Raw genomic sequence first — 20,866 nt, forward strand, 5'->3', positions numbered from 1 at the left:
GCTTCATTCCATTTTTTCATTGTTTAATGCAAACTGCCAGAAATAAGTCTCAAAGAAAATGATTTATGCTGTGATGTTTTGTGGCGTATCATGCACCCCAGTCCTAGGTTGGTTCACACAAATGTCCGGCTCTCATTTACTCAGAAGTAAGTCCCACTGATCTTGGCGGGAATTCTTTCTGGTGCATAAGATTGGGTTTGCAGTAGCAGACCAAGCATTTTATTGTTGGTGTTTCACTATGTTCACAAGACAGGGAATGCTGTCGGCCGGGAGGGGGGATACCAAGACTCAACGCTCAAGTTACTTCATGTTAAGTTATAACTTGGGTCTCTGTATCTCCCTATCGCACCATTTCTTTTTCTGTAGGAGGCAACTCCAATCTAACCCAGCCATTCTAAATTCAGGTTGCCACTCTTCAGTGAGCCTCCTCTTGCTAATAATGCCCCTTTACGGGAGTTAATCTGCACAGGCTGCAATCTGTCACCTCGTTTCCTCCAGATCTCTTCTGTCTGGGTCATTGGAGCAGCCCAAGACTAAGTGCCAAACCATTCCATAAAGGTTGAATACGTGCTCTTTTGTGTTCTTGGCTACACCAGTGTGGTGTAGAGGTTAGAGCGTCAGACTAGGATCTGAGTGACCCTTGTTCGAATCCTTGCTCTGCTGTTGAAGCTTGCTAGATGATCTTGGGTCAGTCATACACTCTCAGCCTAACCTACTTCACGGGGCTGTAGGAAGTATAAAATGAAGGAGAGGAGACCGATATAAGCCGCTTAGGGTCCCCTTTGACACATGTGAAGTAAATAAAGAAAATAAAAACAAATAAGGTACTGAAATTAGAAATGCTTGAAACAGTAGAAGTGAAGGTATTTTTGTGGCAGTAGCAACTGAATGAGCTGCAATGTCATCAGTCACTTAAATTAGAGTAAAACATCCTGTAGTGATCAGTAGATCAGCAGAGGGAGAGAAAAGGTAAACATTATAATCATGGTAGATGGGAAAGACAGCTCTGTTTGTGTCTTGTACAGCTAATCCTGTGGATGCTTGCTTAAAAGTCTGTAGCTGATTTCAACAGCACTTATTCACAGGGAATAAGCGAGGTTCTCTACCTTTATGAAGTGGTTCCTGGGACCCACCTGCAAATAACTCCATGCTCCTTTCTTCCTCACAAATGACAATTAATACTGGTCAAGTTCTTATTTTGTTTTTTCACCTTTTGTATTTATAAACACATCACATTACTGAGCTTTATACTGTATTTCATGGGCAGTTTGCACACTTATTTGCCACTCAGCTTCCCATCCAGCCTTGTGACCCACCTGCAAGAGTGTTGTAACCCATTTCTGGGAACTAACCCACAGTGTGAGAACCACTGCCTTAATGTAATCTTACACAGAGTTACTCCACGCTAAGCCCACCGATTTCAGTGGACTCAGACTGGAGTAACTCAGCATAGGATTGTGCAGTTGATCTGTTATTTTGTGAAGCAAGACAGGATTATCACCAGACAGGATTCTGTTTGTTTGTTTTGTGAAATAGCTTGAATGTATTCGCCAGTAGAGTGTATTCGGCCACTTGAGTGACACCATTCCCTGGGAGAGGTCAAAGACTTAGAGTTGATGTTTCTGTTTCAGAATTAATAACTATTGAAGGGTTCAATATAAGATGGAATTCAGTAGGAACAACCACACTGTGGGTTGCAGGTAGAAGCATTACCAAGTTATGGGTATGCAGGTATAGTGATGGTACACCTGAAACTGTTTTCAAGCCTTCTGATATGAGTGCATTTCAGCAAATGTTAAGAGGTGCTTCTTGGGTGATTAAATGCTGTCCCAGCCCAAAAAACATTCTGCTGTTGATTGTATAATCCCAGTAATCTTATATTGATCCTCTTTGGTAGTAGGAAGTAATTAATATGCAGGTAGGTTTTTTTCCAGGTATAGTTTAGGAAAAATATCTAGATACGAATCCCAAGAACAATTTGCACTTTTCATTGTAAGCGCTTCTTTTAAGGGAACAGTTAGATTTGAGTCCAGGACCTCCTTAGAGACTAACAATATTGGTGTGTGGGGGTGTGTAATAAGCTTTTGAGAGTCAAAGCTCAAACAGTCTTTCAGTAGAACAGTGGAACATCTGCTGGGCGTGGAGGAAGTCCCGGGTTCAGTTTCTAGCACCTCCAGCTAAAATTATAGAAATAAGTATTAAGTTGTAAGTTACATAAAAGACTCTTCCCCAAGACTTGGAGAATTGCTGCCAGTCAGGGAGTAGTAACCTCGATAGATCCAGAATAAGGCAGGTTCTCTGCTCAACCATGCCTTTCAGCTAGTCTCAGGCCCCTCCAACATCTGTCAACGCAGTACAAGGGTTGTTGTTAAGATAAAATGGTGTTGGGTAGAGAGTGTTCCAGATGCATCCCTCTAATATCTGGGCTGGAGAGCTGGGATGCATTTGCAGTAAAACAAATAGCTGTGTTTTCCTGCAGAGCTAGAATTGTGCTGAGCTCGAGAAGTGAGCACTTTCCAGGATCAATTCCTTACTGCAAGCACTCTTTTTTTCTTGAACAGTGCTGTAATAGGTGTCGTCGTGATGATTTTATGCGTGTTGTTAATTTTTTTAGCAGCTGGATAGCCCAGCCTAGCTAGATCTGATCAGAGCTTGGCAGCTAAGCAGGGTTGGCTACAGTTAGTACTTGGATGGGAGACCACCAAGGAAGTCCAGGGTTGCTATGCCAGAGTTCTAGAATTATGCTTTAAAAAGCATATAACATGTTCAGAAAATTACACTGTTCGGTTTCCTTGCCTTCTTAGAACAGGCATGTTTACAGCTGGACTCCTATTTTGAAGAGTTGAATTTTGGCTCAAGCGAAAACAGGCTTAGCTCAACACAGAAAATAACACTGGCACGTGATACACAGTCAAGTATTTCCTCTGATTTACTTAAATATAGTCTCGCCATTTAGCAGTATATTTTTGCTGCCTTGTGTTCAGTTAGCCTCATACCAAACTTTGCTTTGCAAATGTCTTCTTTCACCTCAGTCTGCCTGCTTGTTTCTATGTTCATGTTGCACTTATAATTCAGTGTACTGTAAAAAGATTGAGAGTCGCATTGACGTGCTAGTGTTCTGCACTGTGAGTGGTGTTTTGCTGTATGTGACTTCTCTGCTCTCGGACACCCATTCCAACCCCTGGTTTTCCATAATTGAAGAAAAAATGGCCTCTATTGGACTGTCAGTGGATTCACTTTGCCCTTTGTCCTATTCAGAAGCTTATAGGAAATTAAAAGGTCAACTATTGGATAGAGAGTTCTCTACCCTAATCACCGCAGCCAAGAAAACGTGCTCCCCCTGTATTTTTCTCTCCCATTTGAACGGGGCCACTTGGCACACTACCTGTATTGCTTAATAAACCCTGTTCAAAGGAGAGCCATAATGCTCGCCAGGTTTAATGTTATGCCTTCTGCCTTGTTACATGGCAGATTTAATAAGCAAGAAAAGGCTAAAAGATTGTGCCCATGTAACGATGGCTCAGTTGAATCTCTGGCCCACCAATTACTACACTATCTCAGGTTCAAGGAAATCAGATCCAAGTATGTGAATCCTTTACATTTACCCCATCTCCCCGATTTAATTAGATTACACTACTTGTTGGACAACCCTGATCCTTCTCTCTGTATGATAGTGGCAGACTTTCTCCTGGAAATTACAAAACGCCAATAGATTTCCTTCGACCTGTATTGTATATGCTTTTTAATCTGTTTTTAATTACTGTTGTACTGTTGTCCATGCCAATAAAGGCTTGCTTCTATTATTGTATGTGACTTCCCAAAAGCCTTTTGCTGGTGGAGGTATTTTTATTTTTATGTGCTGTTCTAGTTCACCTTTCTCACTGAAGCACAAAGTAGATTATGCAGGGTCAAGTGGGCTGTGTGAAGCCACCAACGTAAGCCGCCTTGACAAACGTTCTGCTCAACATACAACTGACGCATAGAATCTGTAGTAAATTATGATTGTATTATTGGATTTTTTCTAAATTTAAAATTCTATAGCATTTATTAAAATATGTGTACCAAGTGTTTTTTCCTGGGCTTCAGGCAGCACCAAAGGAACTGACTTAAAAGCTTTTCCTTCTGTTAAAGTAATTTTGTGTAAAACCATAGAGAACTTTTAGTCGTTCTTATCCACAGTTTTTGTCCTTCAAAAAACTTTTTTGTAAAGCTCAGGGGAGTCTGTATGATAATACTTTAGTCTACTAGATGACTGCTTCATCCGGTGGTCTTTTCTCTTTCTCTGAATTCCGTTGAGCACGTATGTTTATATTCACAATCATGTATTTCACTAAACTACAACAAACATCTATCTGGGAGGGCACTAAATGCAGCAAAGTGCCCTCCCAGATAGATGTTTGTTGTAGTTACAGAACTAAGCAGGAGACAGCCAAGGCTATTATTGTATGCAGCCGAAAAACTGAAGGTCACCGACAATTAAATTAGTAGCATGCTGTTAAATATAGTTCAGGGGTAGCATTTGGAAGATATTAGCAACATTCTTAATTTTCTTACTGTGTTTCATTGATACTTTTTCCTGAAGAAACTGTCTATTTGAGCTTTATTTTACTGATGGGGGTTTTGTCCTGAGTTTCAAGTGTCTCAAAGAAAACAAGTTCTGAACAATTAACAAGGGACAATTAATTTGGAAAGACTTCTGATATTTATGTTTAAAATGCGATTGAATCCCTTAATTGAAATGCAACTTCTCTGTAATGTGCTGTTCCACACCTTGGATGGTAGAAGAGATGTTGTAAAATCTTTTTCATCTGCTCTCTTGGGTGTTTTTCATGTCTCATTAGGTTTGCCACGTAGTTCTTAAAATGGAACGGGATGGTCTGTCCTAAGGAACATAAGATCATAAGAACAAGCCAGCTGGATCAGACCAAAGTCCATCTAGTCCAGCTCTCTGCTACTCGCAGTGGCCCACCAGGTGCCTTTGGGAGCTCACATGTAGGATGTGAACGCAATGGCCTTCTGCGGCTGTTGCCCCCGGTCTGTTAACCTTGTCTGTTAAGGCATTTGCAATCTCAGATCAAGGAGGATCAAGATTGGTAGCCATAAATCGACTTCTCCATAAATCTGTCCAAGCCCCTTTTAAGGGATCCTGGGATTCTCTTAGCCGCAGTAGTTTATAAACTGGGAAACCAAATTAGAGAAAAACAAAATGTAACCAAAAAAAAAATAGCGCAAATGACTTTGCAAATGAAAACATTCACAGTTAACAATTGGAAAGTGCAGGCATGTGAGACACGTTTAGGGAAGCTGTTCAGCTACATAACTGTGAAAAAGCCAGCAGTGCCGGTAGATCTGTCATGACAGCTGTCTAGAAGTAGGATTGTCGGAGAACCAGATGGTGATGAAGGAGGAATAGCACATTCTGCCGGACGTCTGTGTTCTCTAATTTTAATAGGCAAATTATAAGGTAGATCAAAGTGGAATAACCTATCGCACAAACTCTTCTCCCCTTTTTTGACATAGACAAAATCTTTTGATCTTCCAGTATTAACTTGAACATATTGTATGTGACCGCAGGCTTTATTTGATAGAATGTGATTTCACAATGCCTTGGGCTTTTCTCTGCGTATTATCTTGCTTCCTGCAGTCAGGATGTTCTCAGTGTTCTTCCCGCACTGCACTCTTCACTCTATCCTCCACTTTTCCTGCCGGAAAGGATGGTGGTCTTAAAAGGTCAATTAAAATGCTTTAGGGTTCAGTCCTACAAAACATCTGTATTTTCTACCTTTGTGACCCAAGACCTATGTGTGGGGTGGGGGTGTCCAGCATCTTTCATGAACAAAATCCCATGTGGCGTGGTGGTCTTGCCAGTCCCAGAATTACTCCAGACGAGCACAGAGAATGCTATTTTTTAATTAGGGAAGATTTAAACACCTTATTTTTTTAAAAAAAATGAGAGATTATTTTTCTGCAGATATTGCAGGGCGGGTGGGGGCTTGCAAGTCTGCAGAAATATCTGTTTGAGGTAAGCATGGCCACGATTTAGGTATCCACAGATGGGAATTAGATATTTAGATAGGCAAATATTGCCACTTTTACTTTGCATTGGCATTAATTGCAATAGCTGGATTGTCTGGAGCCAAAACTCAATTTAATAGTGGTGTGAGTTGGTATAGTTTAAAAGTAACCATTCCAGCTTGCTTTTTATTTATTTAATAACTGGGGCAATGAGCGCGGTTGGTGATTAGACTACTATCAAAAGCAGTTTCCACCTATGATTTCAGGTTGCAGGTATGGGTCTTGAAACAAGTATGAAGTGATATGTAATTCATGGCAGACATCAATCTCTGGCACTGTTGATATCTGTTTATATTCATCTTGGTTTCTCCCCATTTTGGTAACCTTTGCTTTTCCTTGCAGCGCTTAAAAACGTGGACACAAGGGCCCCTTCCGGACATTCAGAATAATGCACTTTAAATTCACTTTCACAATTGTTTGCAAGTTTGCTATTCCACACATTAAAATCCAGGTGCAAAGTGCATCGAAAGTGGATTGAAAGTGCATTATTCTGCATGTGTGGAAGGGGCCAAGGTCTTTCACTTCTTGTGCCTCTTCTCTTTCTGTGAAAAGCTCACTAGATTGGCCTTAGGCTAAATAGTTCCAGACGTTCTGGCCGAGAATAATTTACAGTGTCATTTTTAAACTGCTCTGTTCTTCGAAGGGCAACTTTGAATTTGAATTGACATACTTTCATTGTTCCTCCCAGTGCATTGGAACATGTCCTTCTTCCTCGTGGGTAGGACGGAAGCGAGATAAGGAAAATACACTCCTGCCATCAGGAGTGCTTTGGTCCACTGTTTCCTTGGTAGCACATCAAATTCTGAGCATAAAGTAAACCACAGTGAATCAAACTGGGACAAAATAATTTAAAATGTAACTACATTTTTTAGACTAGGACTCGGCCATAAAAATGCAGCACAGTTGCTTCTGCATGTGTAGTCAAGACCCTGGAGATATGAAAGGTCAAAAAAATCCACCAGACAAATCAAGTATAGGGGCTGCTAGTTCAAAAGGATAGTGTGGAGAAACAGGGAGGTGGCTGGAATTTTCTTCAGCCTCACTGACTTTAAAAATACCCTGTTTCCCTGAAAATAAGACCTATCCCGAAAATAACTCCTTGCACGATTTTTCAGGATTTTTGGAGGATGCTTGAAATATAAGCCCTACTTAAAAAATAAGTCCTAGTTACAGATTCCCCGGCGCAGCTGATCTGGTTACGTAAGGGGCGCAAAATCATGGGAAAAAAATAAGACATCCCCTGAAAATAAGCAAAAATTAATATATATTAATATAATATAACTGGAGCAAAAATTAATATAAGACCCTGTCTTATTTTCAGGGAAACACGGCACCTGTGAATTGGCAAACACTTGATGGAGGCCACAGTTTATAATATATACCAGTGGTGGCGAACCTATGGCACGGGTGCCAGAGGTGGCACTCAGAACCCTCTCTGTGGGCACGTGCAAACAGAGTTTGTCAAGTGGGGGGAAATCGGCCCCCCCACACACCTAGGGTGGCCTGGGCCGCTGGGCTCGATTATTAGCATTAAACCTAAGACCTAGTTTTGGGGAAGCAGTGTAGGTAACGCTATTAAGCTTTAAACCCCACTGATTTTCATGCAAAGAACTAAAGCACGATCCTTTACCTGGGAGTAAGCTCGGTTGCTGGCAATGGGGCTTGCTTCTGAGTAAACCCTCCTAGGGTCGTGATTCACCCATTCGAAGAGTTGCACAGTTGCTTCAAAGCAAAGCCATCGACTCCCACCAAGCTTACTCCCGATTAACGCACGCCTCGGAGCCAACCGTTTTTTCTAAACTAAAACCTCAGTAATCAGGTTAAATTGCCCTGTTGGCACTTTGCGATAAATAATTGGGTTTTAGGTTTCAATTTGGGCACTCCGTCTCGAAAAGGTTTGCCATCACTGATATATACCATGAACAAATTCTAGTATTCCAAGTAATTCACCTCTAAGAAAATGTCCTTTTTCTTCTCCACTGGAACTTTTCTGTGGCTGGTTTTGGGTCTCTTCTTCCCACCTTTGATGTTATACCATGTTTCTTGGAATGGTGGCTATTCTTTGGATCAAGTGTTTGTTTGTTTTTTAAAAGATAAACATGTGCCATGAAGAACCACATGCAGCACTTTTTACAATGCTGAGGGAAACAGGACCATTTCGTCACTTTAAGTTTTAATGGTACCTGGGGATATGAAATGTTGGGGGGGAAATCCACCAAACAGAATGAAAAGTCTGCAGATTTGAACAGGCAATTTAAGTGGAAATGCTCCTATTCAGTGTAAAGTCTAAGGGAAAGAGGAAGGACCACCAGTACTGGAGAGGATTGGCAGAACAGTAGTCAGGATGAGGGATTTTGTGGGATGGAATCCAGAGACATGTACGGGCGTGTCACATAAAGGTCAGAGCCTGCTTAATGAAGTACTGGCTTTGAGAGCTGGCAGGGGGTAGTAATTTAAGAGTGGTGGACTCTGATCTTGTGAACCGGGTTTGTTTCCCCACTCTTCCACACTAAGCCTCCTGGATGACCTTGAGCCAGTCACAGTTCTGGAGAGCCAGTGTGGTGTAGTGGTTAACAGCAGGTGGATTCTAATCTGGAGAACCAGGTTTGATTCCGCACTCCTCCACCTGAGTGGCAAAGGTTTATCTGGTGAACCAGATGTGTTTCTGCACTCCTACATTCCTGCTGGGTGACCTTGGGCCAGTCACAGGATATACTAGCTCTGTTGTGAAGCTCCATTTGGGAATCACATAAAATGGAAACATAAAATTTCCCTTGGAATTGGACATTGTGCAGTCTCCTATGGACTTTTGAACATTTGCTTTACAATATACGTGAGGAGAATCTGTGAAGTTCCATTTGGGAACCACATAAAAAAATGGAAATGTAAAAATTCCTTGGAACTCATCAATTTGAAGTCTCATATGGACTTTTGAATATACACTTTACAAATGAAATGATGAAAAATGTACATTGGTTTGTTTTATCGACACTGGCACTTTATATAAATGTATTGTACTTTATTACTTTCATCAATAGGTTATTAGAATAGGGTTAGTATTGGTATAATTGTGTTAATATTTATATGAAAAACAATTGAAAAAATAACTTTGTACAAATGTTGTTGGAATTATTTATTACAGTTGTCATATACACATAAGTTCAAGTTAATGTGCCAATTTGGTCTGTTCATTCCAGTCAGAGTTCTGTCAGGACTCTCTCAGCCCCCACCTGCCTCACAAGGTGTCTGTTGTGGGGAGAGCTTGGAAGCCAGCTTGAGTCTCCTTGCAGGAGAGAAAGGTGGGGTATAAATCCAAACTCTTCTTCCTAGAACACTCTCAGCTCGACTTGATTCACAAGGTGTTTGTTGTGGGAAGGGGAAGAGAAGGCAGTTGCAAAATGCTGTGAGACTCCTTACAGTAAAGAGAAGTGGGATATAAAAACCAACTCTTCTCCTTTTTATTACATGAAAAGACAGAAGTGAAGCACTAGCTGCAGACTGCACAAAGTACCGTGTTTCCCCGAATATAAGACAGTGTCTTATATTAATTTTTGCTCCCAAAGATGCGCTATGTCTTATTTTCAGGGGATGTCTTATTTTTCTGTGTTCTGTTTGTCGGGCATGCTTCCAAACAAAAACTTTGCTATGTCTTACTTTTGGGGGATGCCTTATATTTCGCACTTAAGCAAAACCTCTACTATGTCTTATTTTTAGGGGATGTCTTATATTAGGGGAAACAGGGTAGTTGTGTTACATTTTGGTACAAATTACATGAAAAATACCTGATGCAAACTTTTCCCTGCCGTGATGCTGATTCGGAGCACAACCTGGCAGGAGCAAAGTGCGTTACAGAAATTTTGAAAGCGTTTTAAACAAAAGGGGATTTACGTGTTGGTAAAGTTAACTGCTATGCAGTAATCTCAGGATAGAAAAGAAAGTGGAAGCAAGTGGAATGTAGTACTTTCGAGTACTGGATTTTCCCCCCCGGTGTTTAATTTTTGGAAGTTAGGAAGTCTATATTTAATTTTACACGGGCAGCCCCATCCAAAAGGCTGGGCGCCCAAATGTGGCACGCCAGCTGTGCAGGCCCGCCGGTCCCATGGAGGCTTTCAGACGGCACAGGGAGGCTACAAATACAAAATAGGCTTCCCGCCACCGGAAAGCCCCATTGGGTTTAATGAACGTTAGCCACCGAAAAGATAGCATAAGTCCCAAACCCCCACTGCCAGCACAGTGCAGGCAACGGCCGAGTGGAAGCTGACTAGCGTTGACCCCTCCCCCAGACCACCTCGCTGTGCTAGCAGAGCAGGACTGCAGTGTTCAGCACCGCATCCCAACACCTACAGAGGGCTGCAGTGGCCACCTCCCAGCAGACCTACCCCTCCACCAGGGCAAGTTCCCCAGAGAGGGCAAATCCAAGAACAGATTCAGGGCCCACCCTTTGGATGGGACCCTCAATTGTGTGCTGTTTTGGCTATGAATTGGTTCAGCATAAGGGCTGAACTTTTAAAAAGTCTTAAAAATTAATTTCCTAATGTCTTTGTTAATGTCTTTTCTTTGCGTCTAGAACATAGTTGTCAAACTCGCGGCCCTCCAGATGTTATGGACTACAGTTCCCATCATCCCCTGCCAACATCATCCTGGCAGGGGATGATAGGAACTGTAGTCCCAAATATCTGGAGGGCCACGAGTTTGACACCTGTGGTCTAGAATGTTTGGCACCAGGTGAGCTTCATAGTGAGAAGGTTCCACAACCCTATGGAAGGCGCCTTGGTGCCCAGCTGCTTCACTTCTGACTATGTAGGTGTGCGTGGTGGGGCCTCTGAAGATCAGGCCAATGTACATCAAGGAGGGCCGTGTTCAGTAAAGATGTGTAGAAAGTGCCAAGTAATAAACCTCTGCCTAGAAGCCAACTGGCAAACAGCGGATTAAAAAAAAAACTAGTGAGATGTAATCTCCGGAATTTATACCTGCTAGCTGCCTAGCTGTCCCCTTTAGAACCTATTGTGGCTTCCATAACGTCTTCTTAAACAGTCCAACTACAGTAAGCCCAGTGTGGATATAGTCAGAGCATGGATGGCTGTCGTCAAACCATTCTTCTTTCTCTCTTGTAATGTCTGTAGTCACTGAGAAATTAAATGAATTATCAGATAATTCTGTTGCTTCTAGTACAGGGGTCTGCAACTTGCGGCTCTCCAGATGTACATGGACTACAATTCCCATCAGTCCCTGCCAGCATGGCCAATTGGCCATTCTGGCAGGGGCTGATAGTCCACGAACATCTGGAGAGCTGCAGGTTGCAGACCCCTAGTGCTAGGGCTCATATCACGATGTGGGTACAGCATTTCTTATTCTCTTTGACATGATTAAGAAAACCTTGGTAAGCAGGAATGGACTTCATGCATCCAAGGCCAAACTTTGCCCTCTATACTACAGTGTCCAGGTTTAATGGATATTCTCTGGCCTCTTCCACACATGCAGAAAAATGCACATTCCAACCACTTTCACAATTGTTTGAAAGTGGATTTTGCTATTCTGCACAGTAAAATCCAGCATTGAAAGTGCATTATTCTGCACGTGTGGAAGGGGCCTCTCACTCATTCCCATTCAAATATCTATTACTTTTCCAAATTGTAGTATAATATTACATGTCTGTTGGGCATACTGCCCATGGCTAGCTCTGGAAACCTTGACTTCCAATTCTGAATAGAGTTTAGGATTTGTTGGCTGACACGAGGGCCCGGCGGGACTTTAATCAGTTCCTTAGTGCTTATAAGACTGAGATGTTCCATTGGGCCTTTGGTTGAGGCCACCCACTGTCCCTGTACCATCTTGCTGGACTCCCAACCATCAACCTTTGATCAACCATGTAATGAATACCATCTAGCATTATGCATTTTCATCTCAGCACTCCCCTCCCCTCCCCTTTTGCTTCCTTTTGCTATCACCTGGCCCCTGTGGTCCTTCTTATCACCAGGATAAAGATTAATGAGAGATTAGGGATGTTGACTATAGGCCAATTGGCCATGCTGGCAGGGACTGATGGGAATTGTAGTCCATGAACATCTGGAGAGCCATAGGTTGCAGACGCCTGCTATAGGTTGAGTGAAAGTGTTATAATTTTCACCATCTGCAGATGCAGGTCTTGATTTTAATATTCTTAGTTTTTATGTGTGCTGTTTTATATGTTTGTAGGCCGCAGTCAGGAAGGGGCAGGATATGAATGCAATAAAACAAATACATTTAAAAATCTTCATCAACTGCAAAGTTAATCATGTTGGTGTACTTTGGGAAACAAGTGACAATGGACAATCACACAAACAGTGTGTAGTAAATATTTAAAGGGGAGCATTTTGGGTTGGGTTTTATTTTTGCTGCTGGAGGTTAAAAACTTTCTTGGGTAACTATTCCACTGAAAAGTAGAGCCTTTTTGTATAAATATTCTAGATGGTAGGCTTGTTATAAAAATTTGCTTTAGAAGTACTGATGCCCTTTATTTTGATTTGCATGGGGAACTCCTAATTTAAATAACCACTAACCTTTCTTGCTTGCTTTCTTAGTTTTCTAAAACAATTGGGTGAGGTTGGTCTAAATAAAATAAACACCATGCATGCAGTATAAAAGCCCTCTTCCAGTTCTGTCAATTAGATTGTCACAAGAAGAACAGTTTTCAGCTGAACGTATGTGGTGTACTGATTCTTAGATTGTGACTTATACAGGAGAAGTGAGGTCTCTCAGGAATGAAGTCCAAGTTCCTCAGAGAAGGAGTGAGGGAAGCCTCTTTTCAGGGCCGTAAAAAGAGTAATTCTGATTTGGGCTTATTTAATCCAAGACTTGCCGAAACTGCTCAATACTGCTTTTGAATTGTGCTCCAGGAAATGTAGCATTCCATATAATCCATATTGTATACTATAAAGGACAGGGCTTTCTCCAGAGCTTTCTAAAGTGTCATGTGTGTTGACAGCACAACATATAATGTAGCAGAAAATGAATTGTCTGCTAGTCTACACCTATACAAAAAAAGTAAGGAAAAGGTACAATCTCAAAATACCATGATAGACAAGCATAAGTTTGTTCTCTCTGTTTTTTTTTTTGTGGCAGCGGTGAAAATGAATAAATTGATAAAGGTATTTTTGTTGGATGCCTCTGCAACAGCTAAAATTCACTGCTTGGTTATACTTGCCATTCTATGTACGTAGTTTTCCCAGGTGATCATTGGTTAATTGTTACTTAATTCTCATTTGTCATGGTATTGGTAACAGTACTGGAGGCATGATTGCTTGTTTGTGTGTGCCTGGAGAGCCATTTCTTGTTTGGTTGAGTTTTAACAACCATTTGCTTGCTTGTGTCTCCTTCAAGGTAACATCTAATACAGAAAGAACCTAAGAATGAGGCACAAGTTTCAGATCTGTCATCCTTGAACCTAAATTACCTGGCCTACAAAAGTGAAGTAGGGAAGCCATGCTTCTTGTGCCATGGTAAGTTGATGGCTCTCTTGTTTTAAACCAAAGCCATCTTTCAACCAAAATGAGAAGGAGCAGCACGCAACGTAAATACAGGATGTGGTTTCCAAACAACTGAAGTGTGAAGCAAACCTCATGAATTTCAACCACCAAGATTCAGAGAGCACCATTGGTAAGTTGCAGAGCTTCAGGAGGCATGTTGGTGATAGCTTTCAGAGCCCCTCAGAAATGGCGTAGAAAACTTATTCTAGGCTCAGTCTTCAAAATCGTTTCCTTTCAATTTGAGGTATAATAGGCAAATGGGGTTGTAGGATTTAACTAGAGTTCACAGACTATTGCGATGGGGTTCCTTTAGAAGAGGGAAAGAGCTGAAGCTTCCCCAAAGATGAAAGAAGGATAATTGCAGAGCTGAAGAAAAGAAGGAAACCAAAGGAGATCAATACTAGAGAAGAAAGTTCATGGTGGATTTTGGGGGTGGGGTGGGGGGTGGAATTGCAGAATGGTCCAGTCTGTAGCACATCCTGCCTCACTACTACTACTACTACTACTACTACTACTACTACTACTACTACTACTTATTATTATTATTATTATTATTATTATTATTATTATTATTATTATTATTATTATTATTTTAATTAATTAATTAATTAAACAAACTTATAGGCCGCCTCATCCCCGAAGGGCTCAAGGCGGCTCACAGTATGGCTGTTCTCCAAGACAGCAAATCAAAACAACATAAAACTTAAACCCATTAAAACTTAACCAGCTGTTACGACAAATATAGATTAAAACAACAGAAGTTATTTAACAAAAGTTGTTTAAAACAGGCGCCCGATCTAAAGGCCAAAAAGAAAGGGAGGGAGTAGGCAGGGCCCGTGATGGAATCAGGGAATCAGGCCCCGATATAGAGTAATGGGTCAGAGGACGGGTGCTTGTCTACAGACTGCAGAGAGCTACTGCATTTTGTAAGAGGTACTAGATAAAAAATATTTCATTAGTTAACATATATATTGTAAAGCATTCTGAGAGTTTGGGTTGAAAGGCTTTGTGAGTTATAATATGTCTGTTAGAGCTTGATACTTCACAATACCTTTCAGATGCACCTGGTTGCTTTAGAATAATTTTTTTTAATTGGAATTGTGAAGAGAAGCAAGCTCTCTGGAGAAATGAAAGGGCTGCACCAGCCACAGGAGTAGCTTTGAAAAACCACTGCGAGACTCACAGGTTTCTCTGAAGAAACCTGGGTAATAAAATATATTTTCACCTATTTTGCACCTACTGTAGCCGTGGGACATCTGATTGGGTGTCTTCTCTACCAATTGCAGAGAGGCAGGAAGTACTAAAACTTCTTCTCCATGTATTTCCTGTCGAGGTCACTTCACCTCAGTATTCTCCTGCCTCTGCAGAGGGTAGACGTGTGATTCAGGCCTTCCAGAACCCTTTATTCATATATATGTTCCCTTTGTCCGTTTGTTCGCCTTGAGTTTGTCTTGTTGGTTCCTAACTGTTTGTTGGTGAGTAAAGGGGCGGGCCTTTTGGGCAACCGGAGCGGTGCTTTAGTGAACTATCGCTTCAGAGTTTCCCGCCGCTTTTAACGGGTCGCCATTATGGACGCCAGGGTCCTTTTTTTCGCTTCCGAGAGGAAACTTCCACCGTTCCCATCGGAGCTGCATCTCCGCAAATTTGACCGCCCCAGACGACGGCAATAGCGGGGAGGCCCCCGCGGGCCCAAGCGCGCCGACGAAGAAATCTAAAAAAGGCTACAAAAAGGGCGCGACGGATGATCAGGCGGCAGCACCGCCTAAGAAGAAACGGAGCCAAGCCTCCCAGGGCGCTGCCGATAACGGTGTATGCCCGCTGACCACTCCTCCAGCCTTCCCAGGGCGTGGGGAGCAGTCGGCTCTTCCGCTGGTGGCTGCCTGGCGGGCTGCCCGGTCCACCGAACCTCCCAAAGTAAGTAACGGGGCCCAGAGGGAGGCGCAGACGAAGCGGAGGCCAATTGACCCCAGTTGCCAACCTGGATGAATGCTCCTCCCGACGCTTTGCTGACTCTCGAAGAGCTGACATGATGGACGCTAGAGATCAGCGTCTGGCTGCCACCCGCCCCCAATTACAAACACAGTCCCATAGAGCTACCCATAGGTCCCTCAGGGAGGACTGCGGACACTCGAAGTAGGGACCCCATATCCTTCCTATGGGGAAGAAGGGATTGTCAGATATGGTGTAGGAGTGAGGAGGAAGATAGGTCTCTGACGGAGGAAAGCACTGAAGTGGCAGCAGAACAATCTGCTCAGTTTTGCAAACTGAAAGATATCCAGATGTTGATTGATAAAACGATCTCGGCTCTGAATTTAAGAGATGCAGAAGATGCTGAGGAACAGCCACTTCAATCCTCCGCTCCCACGTCAAATAAACCTGTAAAAGGTTACCCAAAAGGTGATTTGACATATTTTCCACATGAGAATGACAAAGTTAAATTCTTTCCAGTGCCAGAGTGCTTTGTTAAAAGAATCCATAGAGAATGGCTAAATCCCACCGCCAACAAGGGTCTGCCCCAAAATTTCAAAAAGAAATATCTTATGCCCCAACAGTTCCACGTATTACTTCAGAACCCACCAGTGGACGCACCGGTGGCAGTGTTACATTCTGGAGCCCTAGTGGCCAAAGAAGGCGAAGGTAACATAAAAGACTCGCTTGATAGAAGGTCGGAGGCAGCTCTGCGCAGATCACATGAGTGGCTGGCAGCTGCCATCAAAACACTGACACCATCTTCTACGGTGGCCAGGGCCACCATGGTCTGGCTCAAAAGGTTGCTGGAAATGATCCCAGTTGAGGCCCGGGGCATTAGGGAAGGCATCGAGCGAGTATTGGTGGCCAATTCCTTCATAGCAGATGCCACCTTCGATGCAATGGCCCTAGTGGCGAGATCCTTGGCTTCTAATATGGTAGCCAGACGTAATGCCTGGATTCGCCCGTGGCAGGCAGACACTATTTCTAAACACGTAGTCACTGGATATTCCTACTACGGTGGGGCCCTGTTCAGCAGGGACTTGGAAGAGGTCCTAGTCCAGACTAAGGACAATAAGAAGACAATGCCGAAGTCCATCCGGGGCCCAGACAAGTCGTCCAACCCCTCCAGGTTTACATTTAGATCTCATAAGACACTGCCTAGGTTTCAACGAGAGGGCAATAGGCCCGCCTGGCAGTCAAATAATTCCTTTCGGAATGTCAAACAACCTTACAGACAATACAATAAGCAAGGAAAATCTTTCCCTACTGCCGCAAAAAACAAACAATGACTACAGCAGCATTCCGTGGAGGTCAGCCAAAGCTTACAACACGGTGGCAGGGCAAACTATCGGACCGTGGACTAGGGAGTAGTAGTTTCCCCGGATACGGATAGAGTTCAACAGCATCCCTCGCCACCACGCGGATGATCTCCCGCTATCAACAGATCCCATCAAAATAGACAGGGACCTTTGAGATGCATTTCCCACTGGTTACAGATACAAGTTTATAGAACCGGTCCCACAGCTGGAGAAATTATCAGGCACTTATTCTCATTTTTTTTACGGTCCCCAAACGCAATGGGGACTGGAGGGCCATCCTAAATTTGAAACGCCTAAACAAATTCATAAGAATTCCCAAGTTCAGAATGGAGACCCTTCGGTCGATCACCGCCTCTCTTCGTCATGGCGATCTCATGACCTCCTAGATTTAACCGAGGCGTACTTACACATACCGATACACCAGGCCCACCGGAAGTTCCTTCGGTTTGCGATTCGGGACCAACACTTCCAGTTCAAGACCTTACCGTTTGGCCTGGCCACAGCTCCAAGGACTTTCTCAACGGTGCTTCTTGCCCCGGTGACCTTACTAAGAGAACAGGGGATCCATATTTACCCCTATCTGGACGACTTACTAATTCGGTCCAGATCCGTCCAGCAAGCTCGAACAGACGTAATTACAGTGTGGGAAACCCTGTCCATGCATGGATTTATCGTAAACTTAGAAAAAAGCTCCATGCTTCCATCTACAAGGCTAGAACATCTTGGGGCCATAATCGATACGGTACAAGACTCTCTGTTCATTCCAGAGGAAAAGATCAAGAAAATTCAACAAACAACTCGGGAATTGATGGCCAACAAAAGACAATCTCTCCTCAAACTGGCAAGTCTCTTGGGTCTATTCATTTCCGTAATCGACTTACTACAGTGGGCCCGATTTCACGCCCGACCACTTCAACGTTTCCTCCGCATGTACCAACTCGACATCATCTGGAGAGGGACAGGAAGGTTTCTACTCCCTATCGACACGCCAGAGTCTCTTGTGGTGGACAATTCGAGACAATCTGACACAAGGAAAACGCTACCTGTATCCGGACCGTCCACAACTATTCACGGACGCCAGCCTCCAAGGGTGGGGAGCTACGCTCAACCAGGAGGTAATCCAAGGCAGATGGTCCAAGGAAGAGTCGATGATGCACATCAACCTGCTGGAAACTCGGCAATCTACCTGGCCCTCCAACACTTCCTCCGGGCGCTGGGCGCTACCAACATGTGATCGTATGGACAGACAATGTAACGGCCAAAATGTACATCAACAATCAGGGGTCACGGTCCTCCTCTCTCCACCGGGAGGCCGGGAAGATCCTACAGTGGGCAGAACTGAACTTAGCATCCCTACAGGCTTTGCACATCAAGGGGACCCAGAATACTACGGCAGATTGGCTAAGCAGACAACAGATTTCCGAACACGAGTGGCGTCTCGACCCACAACGGTTCCACCAAATCTGCAAAGTCTTCGGCCACCCGGAGGTCGATCTCTTCGCCTCTCGAGACAACACGCAACTACCGCAATTCACACCCGAGCTACCATCCATTGCCTGGCAACGGACGCCTGCTAACGCATCTTGGCCAAAAGTTCCCACTTTACGCCTTCCTCCGCTCCTACTCAATTCCTCGCCTTCGCTTCGAAGTTAACGCGGAAGGAGCATCGGTGATCCTAATAGCTCCGAGATGGCCCAGGAGGCCGTGGTTTTCCACCATACAAGAACTGGCCACGTCTCCACCGATGACCATTCCCATCAAGTTCAACCTGTTAACTCAGGGACCACTGGTGCACCCGGATCCCGAATGGCTCAACTTGACCGCTTGGCTCTTGAGCGGGCTAGCTTGACGAGGAAAGGCTATTCTAATCAAGTCACAGAGACCATGGCTTAGCGCCAGGATTGACAATCTACCATACGGATTTACAACCTGCGTCATGGAAAGCGCTTGTCAAATGGTGTCGGTACATAAACGTATAGATCCAGTAGATCCATCCTTTTCTTCTATCCTCGAATTCCTACAAAACGGATTCGCCTTGGGTTTCAAATGTTCTACGCTACGTAGGCAACTAGCAGCTCTTGCGACTGTTATACCAACCATAGCAGGTACACCGATTACCAGACATCCGGACATTTTGAACTTTCTAAGAGGAGTCTGTCTTTCACGACCAGCGGTGGCACACAGGTTTCCCTCCTGGAGGTTACACGCAGTGTTGACAGCCCTTACTAAAGCCCCCTTTGAACCTATACAAACAGTTCATCTGAAATGGCTCAGGATGAAGACCTTATTTCTGATCGCCATAACATCGGCAAGACGGGTATCAGAACTGCGGGCCCTGTCGGTAAATTCCAAATTCTGTGTATTCCACAAGGATAGAGTGTGCCTTCGCACAGACCAGACTTTCATACCCAAAGTTAATTCTATGTTCGCAGTATCATAATTCTAACTTCATGCCTAACCCCAACCACCCAAAGGAAAAACTTTGGCACACGTTGGACGCTAGGCGGGCTCTAAAAGCCTTCATCATTAGGACGGAAAGTCTACGCAAGACCGAAAGCCTATTCATTAACATAAATCCTCCCAATCTTGGATCGCAAATGTCGAAAGCTGCAATCAGCAACACTCTGAAAGCATGTATCTGTGAAGCGTACAAGGCATCTGATCTCCCTATACCTAACGGAGTCACGGCCCATTCTGTTCGCAACGCAGCCACCAATGCGGCTTTCCGCAACCAAGCGTCGGTGGAGGAAATTTGTAGGGCAGCAACGTGGTCCTCCATATCCACCTTATCCGGACACTGCCAAAGCAACCTTTCTTCGCTGGAGTCTGGCTCTCGGCAGAAGAGTGCTGAGAGTATTATCGGGACTGATGAAACCCACCGCTGAGCACGCTCTGGGAAGTTCTCATCAGATGTCCCACGGCTACAGTAGAAGGGTCCATTGGTTACCTACCGTGAAGGGTCTTTCTACTGTAGACGTGGGACATCTGGGCCCCCCCTAGGTATCTATTAGTCCCCGATTAGACTCTTATTAGGGAACCTTACAGTTATTGTTCAATTTTCATAAGTTGTTGTTAGGGTTACTGTTGAGCCTAGACTTGTCTCCATGTTGTCTTGTTAGACATGTTATGTTACGGTTATGTTCCTGTCGTTAGCCTACTACTGTGCCATGAAAGGATACTGAGGTGAAGTGACCTCGACAGGAAATACATGGAGAAGAAGTTTTAGTACTTCCTGCCTCTCTGCAATTGGTAGAGAAGACACCCAATCAGATGTCCCACGTCTACAGTAGAAAGACCCTTCACGGTAGGTAACCAATGGACCCTTCTCTGAAGAAGCCTGGGTAATAAAATATATTTTCACCTATTTTGCACCATTGGCCCCAGCCTTATTTTTTTGTTATCTCTATGTTCTGTTCCACATAAAGATGATAGTTCAATCAGTTGAAGTGCAGCAGTTGAGAAAGTTGTGTGCTTCCACATTAGAATATAGTCCAAAACGAATATGAGAATTACCAGTCGTATTTATTTGCTGCCTTTCTCAAAACCATTATTTTGTGCAATATTGAACATGGCACTTTGATACAAGAGCATTTATGCCAAAATGTATTTTTACTTTCAAACAGATGGGCGAAGCAGGGCTAGATAGGCACTAGGACTCAGTTGGAGCATTCTACAACAAAGAACGCCCAGCATCCTTCTATCATCCTTCAGTAAAACAGAGTATAGTTTTCAGTTTACATTGCTGGAAAAATTCTCCTGCAGATGAATTATTTGTTCTGAAAACTGGATATAAAAGCATGCCTAGAATTTAATTTCACTCGTACAGTGAAATGTATCTTTAGCCAATGCTAAGAGGGGAGCTAATTTTCAATAATGTTAGTTTGATCAGTTTGTTTAAAAACTGTGCAGTTTCTCCATCTATGGCCGTGGTGGCGAACCTTTGGCACTCCAGATGTTATGGACTACAATTCCCATCAGCCCCTGCCAGCATGGCCA

General features: G+C 43.6%; 1 protein-coding gene across 2 annotated transcripts in view; it reads left to right on the forward strand.

Moving 5' to 3' along the window:
* TRAK2 (trafficking kinesin protein 2) overlaps positions 1-20,866 on the forward strand; it is a 61,251-nt gene that overhangs the window by 2,459 nt on the left and 37,926 nt on the right. For both annotated transcript variants that reach the window (XM_048485987.1, XM_048485988.1), the window contains exon 2: positions 13,435-13,710. In XM_048485987.1, the coding sequence (XP_048341944.1) occupies positions 13,674-13,710 (37 nt within the window). In that variant the 5' untranslated portion in view covers positions 13,435-13,673. The remainder of the gene's footprint in view (positions 1-13,434; positions 13,711-20,866) is intronic.

The sequence above is a fragment of the Sphaerodactylus townsendi genome, linkage group LG02 (genome assembly GCF_021028975.2).
Source record: "Sphaerodactylus townsendi isolate TG3544 linkage group LG02, MPM_Stown_v2.3, whole genome shotgun sequence".
NCBI classification, from domain to species: Eukaryota; Metazoa; Chordata; class Lepidosauria; order Squamata; family Sphaerodactylidae; genus Sphaerodactylus; species Sphaerodactylus townsendi.